At 49.2% G+C, this 24,027-nt stretch overlaps 1 protein-coding gene across 14 annotated transcripts in view; it reads left to right on the top strand.

The window, feature by feature from the left end:
- The window catches only part of BIN1 (bridging integrator 1), a 154,088-nt gene that overhangs the window by 69,558 nt on the left and 60,503 nt on the right, over positions 1 to 24,027 (top strand). For all 14 annotated transcript variants that reach the window (XM_029061829.1, XM_029061827.1, XM_029061819.1 and 11 more), the window contains exons 2-3: positions 11,470 to 11,550; positions 22,066 to 22,120. In XM_029061829.1, the coding sequence (XP_028917662.1) occupies positions 11,470 to 11,550; positions 22,066 to 22,120 (136 nt within the window). The remainder of the gene's footprint in view (positions 1 to 11,469; positions 11,551 to 22,065; positions 22,121 to 24,027) is intronic.

The following is a 24,027-nucleotide window of genomic DNA, read 5'->3' as shown; positions in this document are numbered from 1 at the left end:
CTCCTTATCTTCCCCTGTCCTCCTCGTGGCTTTCCCATCACCGTAGATGGCACCTCCATCCTTTCTGTCTCTCAAGCTCGTAACCTTGGCGTTATCCTCGACCCCTTTCTCTCATTCAACCCACATTCAATCCATCACTAAATCCCGTCGGTTCTACCTCCACAACATCGCTAACATCTGCCTTTTCCTCTCCATCCAAACTGCTATCACATTCATACATCCTTCCCCACCTGGATGACTGCATCAGCCTCCTTGCTGACCTCCCAGCTACCTGCCTCTCCCCATTCCAGACCATACTTCTCCTGCTGCCGGATCATTTTGTCCATAAAAATTTCAAGATATCTCCTCACTCCTAAAGAAACTCCAGTGGTTGCCCCTCCACCTCCATATCAAACAAAAAGTCCACACCATCAGCTTTAAAGCAGTCCATCACCTTGCCCCCTCCTAGCTCACCTCGCTACTCTCCACCCAGCCCGCAAGCTACCCTCCTCTGTTGCTAACCTTCTCACCGTATCTCGATCTCATCTCTCTCACTGCCGACCTCTCGCCCACATCCTGCCTTTGGGCCTGAAACACCTTGACTACATATCCAGTGATGAAGTTCCTTGTGGGCAGGGAACATACCTACTACCTCTGTTGTTTTATACTCTCCCAAACACCTAGTACAGTGCTCTGCACACAGTAAGCACTCGATAAACACCACGGATTAAGTGATCTTTCTCCTACTACAGCCCAGCCCTCACACTCTGTTCCTCTAACACCAGCTTACTCACTGTGCCCTGATAATAATAATAATAATTATGGTTTTTGTCACTTTTTGGTCGCTTACAATGAGCCAGACACTGTACTAAGCACAAGGGAAGATACAAGTTAGATTGGACAAAGTCTTCGTCCCATGTGGGCTCACAGTCTCAATCCCCATTTTACAGTTGAGGGAGCTGAGACACAAAGACGAGAAGTGACTTGCCCAAGGTCACACAGCAGACAGGTGGCGGAGGTGGGATTAGAACCCACAACCTCTGGCTCCCAAGCCCATGCTCTTTCCACTAAGCCACACTGCTTCTCATATTAATGGCCCTTTAGACTGTAAGCTTGTTATGGGTAGGGAATACATTTAGTAATTATGTTGTATTGTACTTAGTACAGTGCTGTGCACATAGTAAGCACCTAATAAATTCCACTGATTGATTGATAGAGTGACTAAAGAGGGGTGAAGAGTGTGAGCTGGGGTGCACTGGGAGAAAAGAGTGGTTAGGTAGTTGGAGAGAGAGCTGATAGAGTTTGTGAGAAATTTATCCATTCATTCCATCAATCATATATATTGAGCATCTTCTGTGTGCAAAGCACTGTACTAAGTCCTTGGGAGAGTACATTATAACAACGAACAATGTAAAGAGTTCAGTCTTTAGTTCCCCAAGATCATTAAGAGTGGTGTCTATTAAGTGCTTATTAATCAAGTGCTAAGCTCTGGAATAGATACAACATTATGCGATAGGATACGGTTCCTGTTCCACATGGGGATCATGGTCTGAAAGGGAAGGAGATCAGATATAGTAATGATAGTATTTGTTAAGTGCTTACTATGTGTCAAGCACTGTTCTAAGCGCTGGGGTAATAATAATGATAGTAATAATAATGATGGTATTTATTAAGCACTTACTATGTGTGAAGCACTGTTCTAAGCACTGGAGTAGATATAGAATAATCAGATTGTCCCTCGTGGGGCTCCCAGTCTTAATCTCCATTTTACAGATGAGGGAACTGAGACACAGAGAAGTAAAGTGACATGCCCAAGGTCACACAGCAGACAAGTGACGGAGCTGGGATTAGTCTCATTCCCATTTCACAGATGTGGAAACTGAGGCCCAGAGGAGTGAAAGAACTCATTCAAAGGTCACACAGCGGACCAGTGGCAGAAGCGGGACTAGAACGCAGCTCTCTTGGCTCCCGGCCCCTCCTCTTTTTCCTCGGGCCCAGCTGCACCTGCGGACCCCAAAATGGAGCCACACTCTCGGTTTCTCTCCTGCCCCTCTTTCCCTTCCTTCTTTCCTCCCTCCCCACTGCCCACCCTCTTTTCCTTGAGCTTAGAGACCAGTCACGTAGTCATTCCTACTTTCCTATCACCTACTGATCACTTTGTGCAGAGCACTGTACCAACTCAGTGGAAAGAGCCCGGGTTTGGGGAGTCAGAGGTCATGGATTTGAATCCCGGCTCTGCCACTTGTCAGCTGTGTGACCGTGGGCAAGTCACTTCACTTCTCTGGGCCTCAGTTACCTCATCTGTAAAATGGGGATGAAGACTGTGAGCCTCATGTGGGACAGCTTGATTACCTTGTATCTACCTCAGCGCTTAGAACAGTGCCCTACACATAGTAAGCGCTTAACAAATACCAACATTATTATTACTTGGAGAGAACAACACAACAGTAAACAGACACATTCCCTGCCCACAAAGAGCTTACAGTCTAGAGGCCGTGGTGTAGTAACTGTTGTAATAATAATAATAATAATAATGATAATGATGGTATTTGTTAAGCACTTACTATGTGCCAAGCACTCTTTTAAGCACTGGGGTAGAAGGTGAGGAGAAGGTGGGTGAAAAAGAAAGAGAAAGAGAGGAGAGGCAATAATAATAATAATAATAAGGACTTACTATGTCCTAAGCACTGTTCAAAGCACTGGGGGAGATACAAGGTAATTTGGCTGTCCCACATGGGGTTCACAGTCTTAATTCCCATTTTACAGATGAGGTGACTGGGGCCCAGAGAAGTTAAGTGACTTGCCCAAAATCACCCAGCTGATTGTGTCAATAATGTGTACATATCTCGGACTCTATTTATCTTGATGATATCTACGCCAGACTACTTGTTTTGTTTTGTTGTCTGCCTCCCCCGTTTAGATTGTGAGCCCCTTTCTGGACAGGGATTGTCTCTATCTGTTGCCGAATTGTCCATTCCAAGCTCTTAGTACAGTGCTCTGCACATAGTAAGCGCTCAATAAATACGACCGAATGAGCGAATGAATGAATGGTGGAGCCGGAATTAGAACCCACAACCTCTGACTCCCAAGCCCCATACTCTTTCCACTAAGCCACACTAAGGTTGGTATCTATTGAGTACCTCCTTAGTACACTGAGCCAGCGTGGCTCAGTGGAAAGAGCCTGGGCTTCGGAGTCAGAGGTCATGGGTTCGACTCCCGGCTCTGCCACTTGTCAGCTGTGTGACTGTGGGCAAGTCACTTCACTTCTCTATGCCTCAGTTACCTCATCTGTAAAATGGGGATTAACGGAGCCTTATGTGGGACAACCTGATTACCCTGTATCTCCCCCAGCGCTTAGAACAGTGCTCGGCACATAGTAAGCGCTTAACAAATACCAACATTATTATTATTGTTATTATTATTATTATCCAAAAAGCCCCGAGGAAACCAGACAGAGGCCTCCTTCCCGTTAAGTCTGCTACCTGGTTTTCTTTTCATCCTCCTCTTGTTAGTTTTCGCCTAAGCGTCTACCACTTCCTCTGCAGCAGCCTTTTCTTATGTTGAGAGAGATAAAAACCAACCTCCTGCATCGCTGCAGTTTCTGTTTCCTCCGATGCGCTTCGGAACTGTGTGCTCTCTCTTGCTCTCTCTCACTGTCCCCCTTTCTCTTTCTCTCTCTCTCTTTCACCCAACCCCCTCTCTCTTACTTGCTCAGCGTGGCTTCGTGGAAAGAGCACCGGCTTGGCAAAGTCAGAGGTCGTGGGTTCTAATTCCGGCGCCGCCACCGATCAGCCGTGTGACTCTGGGCAAGTCACAACTTCTCTGTGCCTCAGTGACCTCATCTGTAAAATGGGGATTAAGACTGTGAGCCCCACGTGGGACGACCCGATTGCCTTGTATCTACCCCTCGCTTAGAACAAAGCTTGGCACGTAATAAGCGCTTAACAAATACCGTCATTATTATTATTGCCTCCCCTCTCTTTCTCTTTCTTTTTCACCCGCCTTCTCCTCACCTTCTCCCTACCTCTGTTGCTCATCCTGGCAGCCTCCCTCTCTTTCTCAGTCTCTCTTTCTCTTTTACCCACCCGTCCACTTGCTTTCTCTTTCTCTGACTCTTGTTCTCTCGCTATCTCCTCACTGGCTCATAGTCTCTCACTGCCTCCCCTTGCTCTTTCACCCACCCCCCAACTCTCTCATTCTCTCTTTTTCTCATTCCCTCACCCTCTCTTGCCTTTTTTCCCTCTCTCTCATCACTCTCTCACTCTCTCACTGCTTGCCCCCCTTCTTTCACCCACCCCCGGCTCTCTCTCTTTCTATTCTTCTCTCACTCTCTCGCTCTTTCTCTCTCTCACGCTCTCTCTGTCTCTCTCACTTACATAAGCAGCCTCAGTCCCCCGGAGACCCAGAAAGCATCACACTGGGGTGGAGGAGCAGAGAAGGCAGATCGGCCTCAGAGCTCGGATCTGAGAAAATAATAAGCCGAATTAGGAAATCGGTAGATGACTCATGCTGGAGAAGATTGTGGCGAGAGAGGGAAAGGTCGCTCTGATGGCCCCTGCCTGGTGAAAGAGTCATCGTTGCCTCTCCCTGCTCGGGCCCTGAGGTGGCCTTGCCTGGGGGGTGGGTTGGAGGGGGAGCGGGTTGGGGGGGGTTCCAGCCTCACATCTGGCTCTCCCTCCTTCCCGCTCACTTCCTGTTGGAGGCAGGCAGGGTTTGGGGTTTGGAGAAGTGCCTGCGGGCACGAGCTGTGAGGCCCAGGGGCCCTTCCCCTCGCCTTTGCCCATCCTGTGTCCCCGGAGACTCTACCAGGCCTCTCACTGGTACCCGTCCTCTGCCCCTGGAGACTCTGCCAGGCCTTGCACTGATGCCCGACCTGTGCTTTCCAGGAGACTCTACCAGACCTTTCACTGGTGTCCATCCTGTGCTCCTTGAGAGACTCTACCAGTCGTCTCCCCGTGCCCATCCTGTGCTCCCCAGGAGACTCTGCCAGTCCTCTGACCCAGGCCTCTCCTATGCTCACTGGGAGACTTTTCCAGGCCTCTCACCGGTGCCCATCCTATGTTCCTGGAGACCCCGCAAATCCTCTCACCGGTGCCCATCCTGTGCTCCGTGGTAGACCATACCAATTGTCTCCCCCCATGCCCATCCTGTGTCCCTGGAGACTCTGCCAGTCCTCTGACCCATGCCTCTCCTATGCTCACTGGGAGATTGTACCCACTGGTGGAAGAGATGGAGGTCTTCATTGTTCTATAACAATAATAATAATGATGGTATTTGTTAAGTGCTTACTATGTGCATAGCACTGTTCTAAGTGCCTGGAGTCACCTCTCCTCCAGGAAACCTTCCCTGGTTAATGTCTCCACTCCAGCCCTTCCGCATTACCTAACCTCTAGACTGTACACGTGCATACACATAAATACACCCACCTCCCAGGACTTATGTATATAACTTCATGCTCTGTTGCTTCCTCCTTCTTGTGATTTATTTTAGCATCTGTCCCTCCCGTTAGATGATAAGTAACTTGAGGGCAGGGATTGTGTCTTTTAACTGTATTATATTCTCCTAGGTGTGTAGTACAGTGCTCTGCACAGAGTATGTGCTCAATCAGTACAAGTGATTGATTGATTGATGGATAGGAGAGGGTGCTGTCATTTTCTTCAGCCATCCCAAGCCAAGCCAACCTCCCTTTTGTTCAGAAACAGTGTGGCCTAGTGAATAGAGGATCGTCTTGGAAGTCAGAAGGACCTGGGTTCTAATTCCAGCTCCGCCACCTGACTGCTGTGTGACCTTGGGCAAGTCACTTCACTTCTCTGGGCCTCAGTTCCCTCAACTGTAAAATGGTGATTAAGTCTGTGAGCCCCATGTGGGACAGGGGCTGTGTCCCAACTGATTAGCTTGTGTTCATATCTGTAGATTATTTATATTAATGTCTGTCTCCTCTTCTAGACTGTAAGCTTGTTATAGGCAGGGAATGTGTCTGTTTATAGTTATGCTGTACACTCCTAAGTGCTTAGTACAGTGCTCTGCACACAGTAAACGCTCAATAAATACGATTGACTGAATCACGTGGGACAACCTGATTACGTTGTATCTTCCCCAGTGCTTAGTACAGTGACTGGCACATAAGAATAGAGGGAAGGGAGGGGGGCAACCCGAGTGCTCTGTCCACTGGGGCTAAAGGTTGAGGTCCTTGAGAGGTCATCGTGATCATGCCTCTGCCTCCAGGCTGGATCTTGCCTCACCTCTCCCATCCAGTCTGGAATCTCATCTTTGGTCACTTCTGGCTGACTTTGGGAAGTTCTTTAGACTGTAGTTCTTTCTGAAGTCCAACCTCCATCCCTCCTGTTGCAGTGCCAGTAAAGGGTAACTTGTCCCACCCAGAGAGAGCTCCAGATTGTATGCTTGGGTCGACAGGTGGCAGGGCACAGTTATTGACCGTTAAAGGAGGGGCAGAGGGAGGGAATGGGGTGCCAGGGACGGGAGGGGATCCTGAATTGGTGTCAGGCCTTCGAGTGGGGGGAGTCATTCATGCATTCATTCATTCATTCATTCAATCAATCGTATTTATTGAGTGCTTACTGTGTGCAGAGCACTGTACAAAGCACTTGGGAAAGTGCAAGACAATAAATGGACACATTCCCTGCCCATAACGAGCTTACAGTCTAGACAGGGAAGACCGACATTCATAGAGTTCAATGAATGATAGATATGGATATAAGTGCTGTGGGGCTGGGAGGGAGGAAGAGCCAAGGGAGCAAGTCAGGGCGATGCAAAAGGGAGTGGGAAGAAAAGAAAAGGGGACTTAATCAGGGAAGGCCTCTTGGAGGGGATAATAATAGTAATAATGGCATTTGTGAAGCGCTTACTATGTGCCAAGCATTGTTCCAAGTACTGGGGTAGATACAAGGTAATCAGGTTGTCCCACATGAGGCTCACAGCCTTAATCCCCATTTCCCAGGTGAGGTAACCGAGGCCCAGAGAAGTTAAATGGCTTGCCCAAGGTCACACAGCAGACAAGTGGCAGAGCCGGGATTAGAACCCACGTCCTCTGCCTCCCAAGCCTGTGCTCTTTCCACTAAGCCATGCTGCTTCTCATGCTGAGCCACGCTATGTGCTTTCATAAGGCTTTGAAGGAAGGGAGAGTAATTTTCTGTCGGATTTGAGAAGGGAGGGCATTCCAGACCAGAGGCATCATGCGGGCAAGATTTCAGTGGTGAGAGTCGACTGGAGGACCACTACCACGGACCCCCACGGCCGCACTGGGTGCCATCGCTGGGCTACTGAGGACGAGGGGTCGTGATCGCGGAATCTCCAGCCCCGCTTTCTCTGAGTGCCTGCTGTGACTGTGCCCACTCTGGGTGGGAGAGTCGGGGAGGGTCCCGAAGGAAGGAAGGAAGGGTGGTCTCAGCATGGCATGGGAACCTGAGCCAGTTAGAGGAGCTCCGGATTAATGGAGGGTCTGGGGGCTGGACGGAGGGGCCTCCCTTCCCTCTGTCAGGCCGGGGGGCGGTGGGGCTCTTGCCAGGAGCATCAGGGCTCTCCAGCCGGGCCCCCACACTTCCTGTGCTCCCCAAGCCTCCCTACCTCCCTGGCCGGGGTACCTCGCTGAGGCCAAGAATGGTTGGGGGATGAAGAAGGAGCAGGGTGACCTAGTGGAAAGAGCCTGGGCCTGGGAGTCAGAGGTCCAGAGTTCTAATCCCAGTTGATGATGGTATCTGTTAAGTGCTTACTATGTGGCAAGCACTGTTCTGAGCGCTGGGGGCGATACAAGGTAAGCAGATTGTCCCACGTGGGACTCACAGTCTTAATCCCCATTTTATAGATGAGGGAACTGAGGCACAGAGAAGTTGAGTGACTTACCCAAAGTCACACAGCTGCAGGTGGCGGAGCCCGGATTGGAACCCATAACCTCTGATTCCCAAGCCCGTGCTCTTTCCACTGAACTACGCTGCTTCTCTGCCACTTGCCTGTCTCATGACATTGGGCAAGTTACTTAAGTTCTCTAGGCCTCAGTTTCCTCATCTGTAAAATGGGAAGTAAATACTTCCCCCCTCCCTCCCCCTATCTTTTTTTCTTGGCATTTATTAAGCACTTATTATGTACCAGGCACTGTACTAAGTGCTGGGGTAGCTATAAGACAATCAGTTTAGACACAGTCCCTGTCACACAAAGGGCTCACAGCGTTAATCCCCATTTGACAGATGAAGTAACTGAGGCACAGAGAAGCTAAGTGTCTCGCCCGACATTACACAGCAGACAAGAGGCAGTGTAGCTTAGTGGATAGAGCATAAGCCTGGGAGTTAAAAGAACCTGGATTTGAATTCATTCATTCATTCAATTGTATTAAGCATTTCCTGTGTGTAGAGCACTGTACTAAACTCTTGGGAAAGTAGCTCCATCACATGTCCGCTGTGTGACCTTGGGTAAGTCACTTCACTTCTCTGGGTCTCAGTTACTTCATCTTAAAATGGGGATTAAGAGTGTGAGACCCATGTGGGACAGGGACCGCATCCAACCTGATGAACTTCATTCATTCATTCAGTTGTATTTATTGTGTGCTTATTGTGTGCAGAGCACTGTACTAAGTGCTTGGAAAGTACATCTGGGCAACAGGTAGAGACAATCCATATTCAACAATGGGCTCATAGTCTAGAAGGGGGAGACAGACAACGAAACAAAACAGACAGGCATCAGTATAAAACAGATAAACAGAATTATAGATATATACACATAATAAAATAGAGTAATTATGTACAAATATACACAAATTCTGTGGGGTGGGGAAGTGAGTAGAGCAGTGGGAGGGAGTAGGGGCGATGGGGAGGGGAGGAGGAACAGAGGAAAATGGGGGCACAGTCTGGGAAGGCCTACTGGAGGAGGTGAGCTCTCTGCATTATACATTCCAGGCGCTTAGTACAGTGCTCTGCACACAGTAAGCGTTCAATAAATACGAATGAATGAATGAAGAGGGGAAGAGAGCTAGTTTGGCAGATATGAGGAGGGCATTCCAGGCCAGAGGTAGGACGTGGGCTAGGGGTCGACGGCGGGACGGGCGGGAACAAGGCCCAGCGAGGAGGTGAGCGGCAGAGGAGTGGAGTGTGCGGGCTGGGCTGTAGAAGGAGAGAAGGGAGGTGAGGTAGGAGGGGGCAAGGTGACGGAGAACTTTGAAGCCAATACTGAGGAGTTTTTGCTCCATGCGAAGGTTGATAGGCAACCACTGGAGGTTTTTGAGGAGGGGGGTGACGTGCCCAGAGCGTTTCTGTAGAAAGATAATCCGGGCAGCAGAATGAAGTATAGACTGAAGCGGGAAGAGACAGGAGGATGGGAGATCAGAGAGGAGGCTGATGCAGTCATCCAGTAGAGATATAATGAGAGACTGTGCCAACAAAGTAGCGGTTTGGATGGAGAGGAAAGGGCGGATCTTGGCCATATTGTGAAGGTGATAGCGGCAGGTTTTGGTGACGGATTGGATGTGTGGGGTGGATGAGAGAGCAGAGTCAAGGATGACACCAAGGTTATGGGCTTGTGAGACGGGAAAGATGGTCGTGCTGTCCCCAGTGACGGGAAAGTCAGGGAGAGGACAAGGTTTAGGAGGGAAGATAAGGTGCTCAGTCTTGGACATGTTGAGTTTTGGGTGGCAGGAGGACATCCAAGTGGAGATGTCTTGAAAGCAGGAGGAGATATGAGTGTCATTTGCATAGAGATGATAGTTGAAGCCATGGTAGCGAATGAGTTCACTAAGGGAGTGAGTATAGATGGAGAACAGAAGGGGACCAAGAATGGACCCATGAGGAACCCCTACAGTCAGGGGATGGGAGGGAGAGGAGGAGCCCGTGAAGGAGAATGAGAATAAATGTCCAGAGAGATAAGAGGAGAACCAGGAGAGGACGGAGTCCGTGAAGCCAAGGTTGGATAGCGTGTTGAGGAGAAGGGGATGGTCGATGGTGTCAAAGACAGCTGAGAGATTGAGGAGGATTAGGATCGAGTAGGAGCCATTGGATTTGGTAAGAAGGAGGTCATGGGTGACCTTTGAGAGGGCACTTTCGGTGGAGTGGTGGGACGGAAGCCAGATTGGAAGGGGTCCAGGAGAGAGTTGGACTTGTATCTACCCCAGGGCTTAGAACAGTCCTCGGCACGTAACAAGTGCTTAACGAGTCTTGTAATTATTAAGTGGAGTAGTTGCGATTAGAACATGAGTCCTCTGACTCCCAGGCCCAGGCTCTTTTCACTAGGCCATGCTGCTTCTTAAAACTGTGAGCCATATGGGACACGGACTGTGTCCAATGCTCTTATCTTGTATCTGCCTCAGCACTTAGTACTGTGTGTGGCACAGAGTAAGTGCTTAACAAACACTGTCTAACAAACACGCCATTTATTATTATCATTATTAGGCGAGGCTATGGGCAGGGCTGGGGTGGGTAAGGTGGGAAAGGGAAGCACCTTCCCTCCTTCCTCCTCTCTGCCTGGCACTGTTGGATCTCTCTCTGTCTCCTCCCCTCCCCGTTTTTCTCTCTCTCGGTCACCCTCTCTGTCTCTCTCATGATCATGCTCCCACTCTCTGTTATGCACACAGTAAGTGCTCAATATATACGATTGAATGAGTGAATGAATATAATAATGTTGGTATCTGTTAAGCGCTTACTATGTGCAGAGCACTGTTCTAAGCGCTGGGGGAGATACAGGGTAATCGGGTTGTCCCACGTGAGGCTCACAGTTAATCCCCATTTGACAGATGAGGGAACTGAGGCACAGAGAAGTTAAGTGACTTGTACACATTCACACAGCTGACAAGTGGCAGAACTGGGATTCTAACCCATGACCTCTGACTCCCAAGCCCGGGCTCTTTCCACTGAGCCATGCTGCTTCTCATCTCCTCTCCCAGCCCACAGCACATATGTCCAAATTTGTAATTTATTTCTTTTTAATTCATGTCTTTCTCCCCCGCCTCTAGACTTTAAGCTCAGTGTGGGCAGGGAATGTGTCTGTTTATTGTTGTATTGTACTCTCCTAAGCACTTAATACAGTGCTCTGCACTTAGTAAGTGCTCAGTAAATAACTATTGAATGAATGAATATTCATCTCCTTTCCCAGCCCCACAGCACTTATGTCCATATCTGTATTTATTTATTTACATTCATGCCTGCTCCCCCCCAACCCCCCAGTCTGTAAGCTCATTGTGGGCAGGGAATGTGTCTGTTCTGTTGCTGTATTGTGTTCTCCTAAGCTCCTAGTACAGTGCTCTGCACAGAGTAAGCGCTCAATAAATATATTTGAATGAATATTCACCCCCCTCCCAGCCCCACAGCCCTTATGTCCATATCTGTAATACATGTCTGCCTCCTCCTCTAGACTGTCCACTCGTTGTGGGCAGGGACTGTGTTCTGTTGTCATATTGTACACTGCCAAGCACTTAGTACAGAGTTTTGCACACAGAAAATGCTCAATAAATAGGATGGACTGACTGACACTCCCTCCCTTCTTCCGGTCCAGGTCCTGCAGAAGCTGGGGAAGGCTGACGAGACCAAGGACGAGCAGTTCGAGCAGTGCGTCCTCAACTTTAACAAGCAGCTGGTGAGAGCGGCCACGGGATCCGCAGGGGTGGGGGTCCACTGGGGTCCGGAGCTGGGGTTGGAGGGGTTGGGTGGGGCAGGAGCAGGGTCCGGAAGGCCGGCAGCTCCTGTACAAAGCTTTTGGTCAGGGAGCGCCACGCTCTTGTTGCTGGCAGTGCGCCGTGCTGGACCTTCCTCAGCCCCGGGCTCCCAGCGCTCACTGAGAGTCAGTGTTTTCTCAGGCTTGGGTTTTACCGTGACCTTTAAGTGCTTCCTTTGCCCTCCAGGTTTTCAGTTTCCCAGTGTCAGCTCTCTGTCCAGCAGTTGTTTGGTTATTTTGCCGCAGCCATTCCAAACAGAACTCCATATCTTCCACCCAAACCCTGTCCTCCCCTTGACTTTCCCATCGCTTTAGACGGAACCATCGTCCTTCTTGTCTCACAAGCCCATAGTTTTGACGTTATCCTCAACTTCTCTCTCATTCACCCCACATATTCAGTCCGTCACCAAATCCCACCTTCATAACATTGCTAAAATCTGCCCTTTCCCTGTCATATTAATGCAATCATTCATCCTATCCCACTTGGAATACAACGTCAGCCTCATTGCTGACCGCCCAGCCTCCTGCCTCTCCCCACTCCAGTGCGTACTTCACTCTACTGCCCGGATCATTTTTCTTCAAAAACGTTCAGGACGTGTCACCCCACTCCTCAAAAAACTCCAGTGATTGCCCATCCACCTCCGTATCAAGCAAAACCTCCTCACCATTGGATTTAAAGCACTCTCATCACCTTGCCCCCTCCTACCTCACCTCGCTCTTCTCCTTCAACAACCCAGCCCGCACACTTCGCTCTTCCGGTGCTAACCTTCTCACTGTGCCTCCATCTCGTCTATCTCTCTGTCGACCCCTTGCCCACTTCCTGCCTCTGGCCTTGAACACCCTCCCTCTTCACGTCTGACAGACAGTGACTCTCCCCCCTCTTCATAGCCTTATTGAAGGCACATCTCCAAGAGGTCTTCCCCGACTAATCCCCCTTTCCTCTTCTCCCACTCCCTTCTCATCCTGACTTGCTCCCTTCGTTCCCCCACCCCACTCCCAACCCCGCCACATAGCACTTATGTCCAGATTTGTCATTTATTTATTTATTTATTTATTTATTTATTTATTTATTTATTTGTTTGTTTATTTATATTCATGTCTGTCTCTTCTGCCTCAAGACTGTGCTCATTGTGGGTGGGGAATGTGTTTATTGTTGTATTATACTCTCCCAAGTGCTTAGTACAGTGCTCTGCACACAGTAAGCACTCAATGACTATGATTGAATAAATGAAAGAATTCATTCTTCCCACGTCCCACCCCTCCCAGCAGAGCTGTGTCAAGATGACCAGAGTTTTGATGCCCTTTCCTCTCCATCCAAACTGCCATCATGCTGATCCAAGAACTTATCCTTTCCTGCTCTGACTACTGCCTCAGCCTCCTCGCTGACCTCCCTGCCTCTTGTCTCTCCCCACTGCAACCCTTATTTCACTCTGTTATCTGGATCATTTTTCCACAAAAACATTCAGTCCACATCTCCTCAAGAACCACTGGTGGTTGCCCATCCACATCTGCATCAAACAGAAACTCCAAACCATCAGCTTTAAAGCATTCAAACAGCTTGCTCCCTCCTGTCTTACCTCCCTGATTTCTCACTACAGCCCAGCCTGCACACTTCACTTCTCTATTGCCATCCTCCTCACCGTACCTCGATCTCATCTATCTCGCCCCCGATCCCTCACCCTCATCCTGCCTCTGGCCTGGGACTCCCTCCCTTTTCATATATGACAGACCCTCACTCTCCCCACCTTTAAAGTCTTATTAAAATCTTTTCCAAGAGGCCTCTTTCCACTAAACCTTCATTTTCCCAACTCACTCTTTCGTCTGTGTCATCTAGGTACTTGGTCCCGTCCCCATTAAGCACTGGATATTCACCCCACTCTCAGCCCCACAGTACTTATATCCATATTCTTGTATCTTGCTATTTTCCCTACCTCTCAGGCCCGTGCTCTATCCACTGCACCATGTATCCATTCATTCATTCATTCATTCATTCATTCACTCAATCACATTTATTGACCACTTACTGTATGCGAAGCACTATACTGTGTGCTTAGGAAAGTACAATACAACAATAAATAGATCCATTCCCTGCCCACAATAAGCTTACAATCTAGAGGGGGAGGCAGGTATTCTCCCAAGCATTTAGTACAGTGTTCTATGTATATAAGTGCTCAATAAATGCCATTGATAGATTGATCTAATTGATGCTCAGAGACTATATATGTTCTGGAACTTCATTGTTCCTGCTTTATTCCTGTTTTAGAGGCTTTTCCCCACTAAACCCTCATTTCCTCTTCTCCCAATCCCATTTATTCATTCAGTAGTATTTATTGAGTGCTTACTATGTGTAGAGCACTGTACTAAGTGCTTGGAATGTGCAATTTGGCAACAGATAGAGACAATCTCTGCCCAATGTCGGGCTCACAGTCTAACCGGGGGAGGCAGACGGCAAAGCCAAACAGAGCAAAACAAAAGCAAGACAACATCATCAAGATAAATAGAATCAAGGGTATGTACACCTCATTAGCAAAATAAATAGGGTAATAAATAATATATACAAATGAGCACAGTGCTGAGGGGAGAGGAAGGGGGAAGAGCAGAGGGTGAGGGGGAGCAGAGGGAAAGGGAGGACTCAGTCTGGGAAGGCCTCCTGGAGGAGGTGAGCTCTCAGTAGGGCTTTGAAGAGGGGAAGAGAGTTAGTTTGGCAGACATGAGGAGGGAGGGCATTCCAGGACAGTGGTAGGACGTGGGCCAGGGACCGACGCTGGGTTAGGCGTGAACGGGGACAGTGAGGAGGTGAGCGGCAGAGGAGCGGAGTGTATGGGGTGGGCAGTAGAAAGAGAGAAAGGAGGTGAGGTAGGAGGGGGCAAGGGGATGGAGAGCTCTGAAGCCAAGAGTGAGGCGTTTTTGTTTCGTGCAGAGGTTGATAAGGCGACCCTTGGAAGTTTTTGAGGAGGGGAGTGATAGGCCCAGAGTGTTTCTGTAGGAAGATGATCCGGGCAGTGGAATGAAGAATAGACTGGAGTGGGGAGAGACAGGAGGAAGGGAGATCAGAGAGGAGGCTGACACAAAAATCCAGTCGGATATTCTGAGAGCTTGTACCAGCACGATAGCCGTTTGGATAGAGAGGAATGGGCGGATCTTGGCAATATCTTCCATCTGCATAGGCCTCGCACTTGCGATTTGCAGCTTTTATTTACCCCTCCCTCAGCCCGACAGCAATTATGTCCACCATATCCATAACTTATTCATTTGTATTAATGTCTGTCTCCCCCTCTAGACAGTAAATTCGTCGAGGGCAGGGAAGGAGTCTACCAACTCTGCTCATCGTTCAATTCAATTGTATTTATTGAGCACTTCCTGTGTGCAGAACACTGTACTAAACGCTTGGGAGAGGACAATATAATAAAAAACAGACACGTTCCCTGCCCAAAACGAACTTCCAGCTGTATAGTACTCTCCTAAGCACTCAGTACACTGCTCTGCACACAATAACTGCTCAATAAATACCACTGACAAAGAAATGTGATTGATAATTCTGCCCGTGGGCAATGGGTTTCAGTCTCCATTTTCTGCAAACCTGCCTTCCCTTCCCAGTTGAAAACCGTCTTCCCCCTCCCACCTCCTCCCCTACTCCCCAGCCCCAGATGCAGATTTCTACAGTTTTCTGGGCCAACTAATCCAGCTGCCGTCTTCATTGGCTACTATAAATATGCAGGATTAGCCTCCTGTGACCCCATCTTTCGGCGAGCAACAGAAATCTCACCTGATTCTCTGCCACCCTCATGTCCCCTCACCCTTCAGCCGGACTTTGTGTTCCTTTTTTTTTCAGTTTATCCTCTTTCCTCCCTGTTTGGCAGTCGGACTTCCATTATTCATTCATTCAATCTTATTTATTTAGCACTTAACGATAATAATAATAATAATAATGATGATGATGGTATTTGTTAAGCGCGTACTATGTGCCAAGCACTGCTGTAAGAGCTGGGGTCGATACAAGCTAATCAGGTTGTCCCACGCGGGGCTCAGAGTGTTAATCCCCATTTGATAGATAAGGTAACTGAGGCACAGAGAAGTTAAGTGACTTGCCAAAAGGCACACAGCCGACAAGTCGCAGAGATGTGTGCAAAGAGCTGTACCGTCCTCAGGGACTGCTTGGTTCTCGGAGATCATGGCCACCCAGTCACCGGCTACAAGCCTCCTGATATGGCCAGTGGAATCAAGGCCAGTGGCCCCTGGGGTGCACACCCACACGTGTTCCCATGGTGTCCCACGTGCCCCTGAACACGTGTTAGATTGTCTTCTTTCGACCTCAAAAAAGGCAGCACTGGTGAAGTGCAGGGGGACGCAGGGAGTGGGGCTGTCAAGGTAGGTGTGGGACCCCCGGTCCTGACTGCCAAGGGTCCGTGGTCTAAGATGCCCGAGGCCAGGGCTACCCTTCCCCCAGAGTGGACGGAGCGGTCTCCGTGCCAGTGGACCGGCCCAGCTGGCCGGACAGAGAGCCCTGTGTTGTGGCGAGGTCACCAAGCTGCAGACACGGCCCGGCACGGGGAACCTTCCCCCGGCCTCTCCCGCCTCCCGGGGCTGGTGACCCTTTGTACCCTCGCCTTTCCCTCACAGCCGGGCTTTGTTCTCCAGGGCCAGTTCAGGAGGGACACGTCGGGCCCTGGAATCCCCGGCCCAACCCCTGGGTCCACCCCCGGCCCGACTCACGCCACCGGGGGATCTTGGGAAAGTCCAGTGCAACTGAGTTGGTAGATGTTGGTAGATGGAGAAGCAGCATGGCTCACTGGAAAGAGCCCGGGCTTGGGAGTCAGAGGTCATGGGTTCGAATCCCAGCTCTGCTGCTTGTCAGCTGGGTGACTGTGGGCAAGTCACTTCACTTCTCTGGGCCTCAGTTCCCTCATCTGGAAAATGGGAATTAACTGTGAGCCTCACGTGGGACAACCTGATTACCCCGTATCTACCCCAGCGCTTAGAACAGTGCTCTGCACGTAGTAAGCGCTTAACAAATACCAACATTATTATTATTATTATGTGTTTCCTGCCCACAGCCAGCTTACAGTCCAGAAGGTAGCAGGGGGTGAGCTGATTGAGTGCTTTAAAGCCGACGGTGAGGAATATCCTTTTGACACGGAGGTGGATGGGCAACCATGGGATGTTCTTGAGGAGTGGGGAGACACGGACAGAACGCTTTTGTAGAAAAATAATCGGACAGCAGAGTGAGGTGTGGATTGGAGAGGGGAGATACAGGAGGCAGGGAGGTTAGCGAGGAGGCTGAGGCAGTAATCAAGGCAGAATAGGATGAGGATCAATCTTCTAGCAGTTTGGATGGAGAGGAAAGGGCAGATTTTAGCGATGTTGTGATGGTTGAATGGACGCACATTGTGTGGATTCAATGAGAGAGATGAGATGAGGATACTCCCAAGATTATGGTCTTGGGAGTTAGGGAGGATGGTGGTTCTGTTTTCAGTGACTGGAAAGTCAGGGGGAAGTCAGGGTTTGGTAGGGAAAATAAGGAGTTGTGGATGTATTTAGTTTGAGTTGTTGACAGGGCATCTAGGTAGGGCTGTCCTGAAGACAGGTGGAAATGTGAAACTGCAGAGAAAGAGAACGATGAGGGCTAGAGATGAGATTTGGGAATCATCTGTGTGGAAATGGTAGTTGAAACCATGAGAATGAATGAGTTCTTCAAGAGAGTGGGTGTAGATGGAAAATAGAAGGGGATCCAGACCTGAGCCTTGAGGGACACCCACTGTCATAGGCTGGGTGGTAGAAGAGGAACCTGAGAAAGAGACTTAGAATGAGCAGTCAGAGAGCTGAGGAGAACCAGAAGAGGACAGTGGCAGTGGAGCCGAGGTTGGATAATGTTTCCAGGAGCAGGGAGTGGTCAACAGTGTCAAAGACAGCTGAGAGGACAAGGAGGATTAGGCTGGAGTAGAGGCCGTTGGATGTGGCAAGAAGGAGATCATTGGTGACCTTCGAGAGGGTGGTTTCTCTGGAATGAAGGGGCAGAAACCAGGCTGGAGAGATCAAGGAGAGAATTGGAGGAGGGGAAGTAGAAGCAGTGGGTGTAGACAACCCACCCAAGGAGTTGGGAGTGGAATGGTAGGAGGGAGATGGGGTGACACAGGCTGGAGCCATGGGGTCAAGGGAGGAATTTTTTTTAAGGATAGAGGAGTTGTGAGCTTGTTTGAAAGCCCTGAAGAAGAAGCCATGGGGAAGCGAAGACTTGAAAAGGGCAGTCAGGAAAGGGAGAAGGGAGGGGGCAAGTATTTTAATAAAGTACGATGGGATGGGGTCAGAGGCCCAGGTGATTAGACTGTAAGCCCGTCAATGGGCAGGGACTGTCTCTATCTATTGCTGATTTGTACATTCCAAGCACTTAGTGCAGTGCTCTGCACATAGTAAGCGCTCAATAAATACTATTGAATGAATGATTTTGAAAGGAGGTGGGAGATCTCTTGAGATACTGCTGGGAAAGATGGAGGAGCTGAAGAAGGGGCAGGAGGAGGAAGAGTCTTTAAAGGAGTAAGGGAGATTTTAGGGAGATCACGCCTGTTGGTTTCAATTTAGTTAATGAAGTTTGTTTCCAGGTCATTAGAGGAAAGGGATTGTGGGGGTGAGTGACAGGAGGTTGAAGAGGGGGTTAAACGTTTGGAATAACTGGTGGGGGGCAGGGATTTGGGGGTCAGTTAGGATGGACAAGCAGCATTGTCTGGTGGAGGTGAGGGCACTGAATTTTGCGTGGCCTAGTGGGTAGAGCACAGGCCTGGGAGTAAGAAGAACCTGAGTTGTAATCCCAGCTCCTTCACTTGTCTGCTGTGTGACCTTGGGCAAATCACTTCACTTCTGGGCCGCAGTTCTCTCATCTGTAAAATGGGGATTAAGATTGTGAACCCTGTGTAGGACAGGGACAGTGTCCGGCCTCAGTGTCCGGCCTGATTATCTTTTATCTATCCCAGCACTTTTTCTTTAAAATAGTATTTGTTAAGTGTTTATTATGTACCAGGCATTGTTCTAAGTGCTGGGGGTAGATAAAAGATAATCATGTTTTACACAGTCCCTGTTCCACATAGGGCTCACAGTCTAATGCAGGTCAAAGGGGCTCCCTTGGCGAGGCTGCCCCTGCCCGGTCTCCCTTGGCATTGGGGATAAACTGAGCTGAGGGAGGGGCTTGCCCAGAACCCCGAGCTGAAAGTGGATCCAGGCTCCCCGGCTCCCTTCCTCCCAGCGGGCCCAGAACCTGCCATGGATATCTCACCCCTTGCCGCCCCCTCCTTACGCCAGACTCCTCCCAGTCGTCGCCCAGCCTCAGCCCCACATCTTTCATAATTCAAAGGTATTTATTGAGCACTTGCTGTGTGCAGAGAGCACTTTATTAAACGCCTGCTCCAAGGCCTTCAAGAACAAGAGATTCCTCCCCACTTTTCTGATATATCTCCCTCTCCCCACTTAATACTGCTATTGCTACCCCTATTACTATTACTAATTACTACTGCTACTATTAATGATGGTATTTGTTAAGGGTTTACTGTGTGCCAAGCACTGTTCTAAGCCCTGGGATAAATACAAGGTTATCAGGTTGTCCCTCTTGGGGCTTACAAGTCTTGATCCCCATTTTATAGATGAGGTAACTGAGGCACAGAGAAGTTAAGTGACTTGCCCAAAGTCACACTGCTGTCAAGTGGCGGAATCGGGATTAGAACCCACGACCTCTGACTCCTAAGCCCTTGCTCTTTCCACTAAGCCACGCTGCTACTACTCAATCTATACTCACTTCTTTGGTGAACTCATTCGCTCCCACAGCTTCAACTATCATCTTTATGCAGATGACACCCAAATCTACATCTCCTCCCCTGTTCTCTCCCCCTCCCTCCAGGCTCGTAGCTCCTCCTGCCTTCGAGTCATCTCCACCCGGATGTCCGCCCGCCACCTCAAACTCAACATGTCCAAGACGGAGCTCTTTACCTTCCCTCCCAAACCCTGTCCTCTCCCTGACTTCCTCGTCACTGTGGACGGCACCACCATCCTTTCCGTCTCACAGGCCCGCAACCTCGGTGTCATCCTTGACTCTGCTCTCTCATTCACCCCACACATCCAATCTGTCACCAAAACCTGCCGGTCCCACTTTCACAACATCGCCAAGATCCGCCCTTTCCTCTCCATCCAAATGGCTATCGTGCTGGTACAGTCTCTCATAATATCTTGACTGAATTATTGCATCAGCCTCCTCTCTGATCTCCCATCCTCCTGTCTCTCCCCACTTCAGTCTATACTTCATCCCGCTGCCCGGATTATCTTTCTACAGAAACGCTTTGGGCATTTCACTCCCCTCCTCAGAAACCTCCAGCGGTTGCTGTCAACCTTCGTATCAAGCAAAAATTCCTCACTCTTGGCTTCAAAACTCTCCATCCCCTTGTCCCCTCCTACCTCACCTCCCTTCTCTCTTTCTATTGCCCACCCTGTACACTCCACTCCTCTGCCTCTCACCTCCTCACTGTCCCCCGTTCACGCCTATCCCGCCGTCGACTTCTGGCCCATGTCCTCCCGCTGTCCTGGAACACCCTCCCTCCTCACCTCTGCCAAACTAACTCTCTTCCCCTCTTCAGAGCCCTACTGAGAGCTCACCTCCTCCAGGAGGCCTTCCCACACTGAGCCCTCCCTTTCCCTCTGCCCCTCCTCCCCTCCCCATTCCCCCTACTCCCTCCCTTTGCTCTTCCCCCTTCCCCTCCCCACAGCACTTGTGCATATTTGTATATATTATTTATTACTGTATTATATTAATTACGTGTCTATGCCTACAATTCTATTTATCTTGATGGTTTTGATGCCTGACTACTGGTTTTGTTTTGTTGTCTGTCTCCCCCATTAGATTGTGAGCCCGTTGGGCAGGGATGGTCTCTTATCTGTGCCGAATTGTACATTCCAAGCACTTAGGACAGTGCTCTGCACACAGTAAGCGCTCAATAAATACGATTGAATGAATGAATGAATACTAGGGTTATTACTATTAATAATAATAATAATAATGTTGGTATTTGTTAAGTGCTTACTATGTGCAGATCACTGTTCTAAGCGCGGGGTAGATACGGGGGTAACAGATTGTCCCAGATGAGGCTCACAGTCTTAATCCCCATTTTACAGATGAGGGAACTGAGGCACAGAGAAGTTAAGTGACTTGCCCACAGTCATACAGCTGACAAGTGGCAGAGCCGGGATTTGAACCCTTGACCTAACTACTACTGCTGCTACTAGTAACTACTGCTTCTATTACCACTACTTACTACCTCTTACTACTGCTACCGCTACTAACTCTCCCAAGTGCTTAGTACAGTGCTTTGCACACATTAAGCACTCAATAAATACGATTAAGAATAATACTAACTACTATTACCGCTACTATTAGCGCTAACTACCGCTACAACTACTAGTAACTAGCGCGTGGCTCAGTGGCAAGAGCCTGGGCTTGGGAGTCATAAATCATGGGTTCCAATCCCAACTCTGCCACTTGTCAGCTGTGTGACTTTGGCCAAGTCACTTCACTGTGCCTCAGTTACCCCGTCTGGAAAATGGGGATTAAGACTTTGAGCCCCACGTGGGACAACCTGATAACCTTGTACCTATCCCAGCGCTTAGAACAGGGCTCGGCACATAGTAAGCGTTTAACAAATATCATCATTAATTAATTAATTACCCACCACTACTTACTGCAACTACAACAACAACAACTACAACTTCAGAGAAGCAGCGTGGCTCAGTGGAAAGAGCCCGGTCTTGGGAGTCAGAGGTCATGGGTTCTAATCCTGGCTCCGCCGCTTGTCAGCTGTGTGACTTTGGGCAAGTCGCTTCACTCCTCTGGGCCTCAGTTAGCTCATTTGTAAAATGGGGATGAAGCCTGTGAGCCCCATGAGGGGCAACCTGATCACCTTGTATCCTCCCAGCGCTTAGAACAGTGCTTTGCACACAGTAAGCGCTTAACAAATACCAACATTATTATTATACTAAGCAGCATGGCTCAGTGGAAAGAGGACGGGCTTGGGAGTCAGAGGTCATGGGTTCGAATCCCGGCTCTGCCACTTGTCAGCTGGGTGACTGTCACTTCACTTCTCTGGGCCTCAGTTCCCTCATCTGTAAAATAGGGATGAAGACTGTGAGCCTCAAGTGGGACAACCTGATTGCCCTCTATCTCCCCCAGCACTCAGAACAGTGCTCGGCACATAGTAAGCGCTTAACAAATACCAACATTATTATTATTATTCTAGCTACTGGTACTGGGGGTGAAACGGTTTAGAGGACGCGGGTGGCTCTGCACGTGCCCAGGGCATGTATAAAGGGACAGGGTGGGGAGTCGGCCAGATCGCTGGCCGATGGGGTCGTGCTTCAACCAATCAATACCACCGACTGATCGATCGATGACTTTGCTTGTCTTTGCAGACGGAGGGCAGCCGGCTGCAGAAGGACCTCCGCACATACCTGGCGTCGGTGAAAGGTCGGGCTTCTCTGCAGGGAGAGCTCTTGTTTGGCTGTATGGGGTGTCTCGGGTGGAGGGGGGAGATGCCCCCAGCCCTCCCGACCCCCAGTGGGAGCCTGTGGGTGGACCGGTCCCTTAATCGGAAGGTCGTGGGTTCTAATCCTGGCTCTGCCACTTGTCCGCTGTGTGACCCTGGACAAGTCACTTCACTTCTCTCTTCCTCAGTTACCTCATCTGTAAAATGGGGATTAAGACTGTGAGCCCGATAGGGGACAGGGACTGGGACCAACCTGATTTGCTTGTATTCCCCACCTTTGTAGAGTGCCTGGCACGTAGGAAGCACATATCAAATACCACAGTATTACTATTATTATTAATCATACTGGTATTTTCTAAGTACTTTGAAAAGCAGTGTGGCCTAGTGGAAAGACTCCAGGCCTGGAGTCAGAGGACCTGAGTTCTAATCCCAGCTCTGCCACTAATCTCTTATATGACCTTGGGCAAGTCACTACACTTCTCTGGGCCTCAGGACCTTTACTGGCAAAATGGGTAGTCAGTACCTGATCACCCTCCTACTTAAAATCGATATGGGACCTGATGATCTAGTACCTATCTCAGTGCGTAGCGACTGCTTGGCACGAAGTTAGCAGATAACAAATACTGTTGTTATTATTGTCACTATTGTTATTACTATAATGATTATTGCTAAGTACTGTGCTAAGCTCAGGGGTAGGATAATTAGGTCAGACTCAGTTCCCGTTCTAGAAGGGGCACGCGGTCTTAAGGTGGAGTGGTTTGTGAGAAGGGACCCTCCCCCAGGCTGAGGAAATAAGGGGCTGGGTTGGGTGTCCCAGGGGGTCTCTCTCGGTTGACTGGTCCCCTCCCCTGAAGCCCAGTCTTGTAGACAGACCCCAGCCCACTTTCTCAGGGCTTAAAAGACATCGGGCAGTGAGTCGTTTGAAAGTCAGACGGCGGGCTGGAAAGAAGCATTGGTTCTATTGGTTCCTCATTTTGGACTGGTGGATCTCAAGGGGGCCTGGGTATCTCCTTCAATCAATGAATCACTGGTATTTATTGGGTGCTGACTGTGTGCAGGACACTGTTTTGAGCACTTGGGAGAGAAAAATACAGTTATCAATCAGTAATATTTATTGGGCATTTACTATTCATTCATTCAATAGTATTTATTGAGCGCTTACTATGTGCAGAGCACTGTACTAAGCGCTTGGGATGAACAAGTCGGCAACAGATAGAGACAGTCCCTGCCATTTGACGGGCTTACAGTCTAATCGGGGGAGACGGACAGACAAGAACATTTACTATGTGTGGAGCATTGTAGTAAGCGCTTGGGAGAGAACAATGCAACAGAATTATTCATTCAGTTGTATTTATTGAGTGCTTACTATGTGCAGAGCACTGTACTAAGTGCTTGGAATGTACAATTCGACAACAGAATTAGCAGACGTGTTCCAGGCCCATAATAAACTTCCAGTCTGAAGTTATTACACACAGTCCCCGCCCTCAAGGAGCTGACAGCTACTGTGTGCAGAGCACTGTACTGAGTACTTGGGAGAGGAAAGTACAATTAAAATAATAATAATTAGGGTATTTAAGTGCTTACTATGTGCCAGGCACTAAGCTCTGGGGTGGATACAAGCAAATCGGCTTAGACTCAGTCTCTGTCCCATGTGGGGCTCACAGTCTCAATCCCCATTTTGCAAATGAGGGAACTGAGGCCCAGAGAAGTGAAGTGACTTGCCCAAGGTCACACAGCAGACAAGCGGCAGAGCCAGGAATAGAACTTATGACATTCTGACTCAAAAACCTGTGCTCTATATACTATGAGCACTGCTTCTGCTTCTTTGGCTTAATGGAAAGAGCACGGGCTTGGGAGTCAGAGGACATGGGTTCTAATCCCGGGTCCA

This window comes from Ornithorhynchus anatinus, chromosome 1 (assembly GCF_004115215.2).
Source record: "Ornithorhynchus anatinus isolate Pmale09 chromosome 1, mOrnAna1.pri.v4, whole genome shotgun sequence".
Lineage (NCBI taxonomy): Eukaryota > Metazoa > Chordata > Mammalia > Monotremata > Ornithorhynchidae > Ornithorhynchus > Ornithorhynchus anatinus.
The sequence above is the reverse complement of the archived record's forward strand: the minus strand, read 5'-3'. Positions and strand labels throughout refer to the sequence as shown.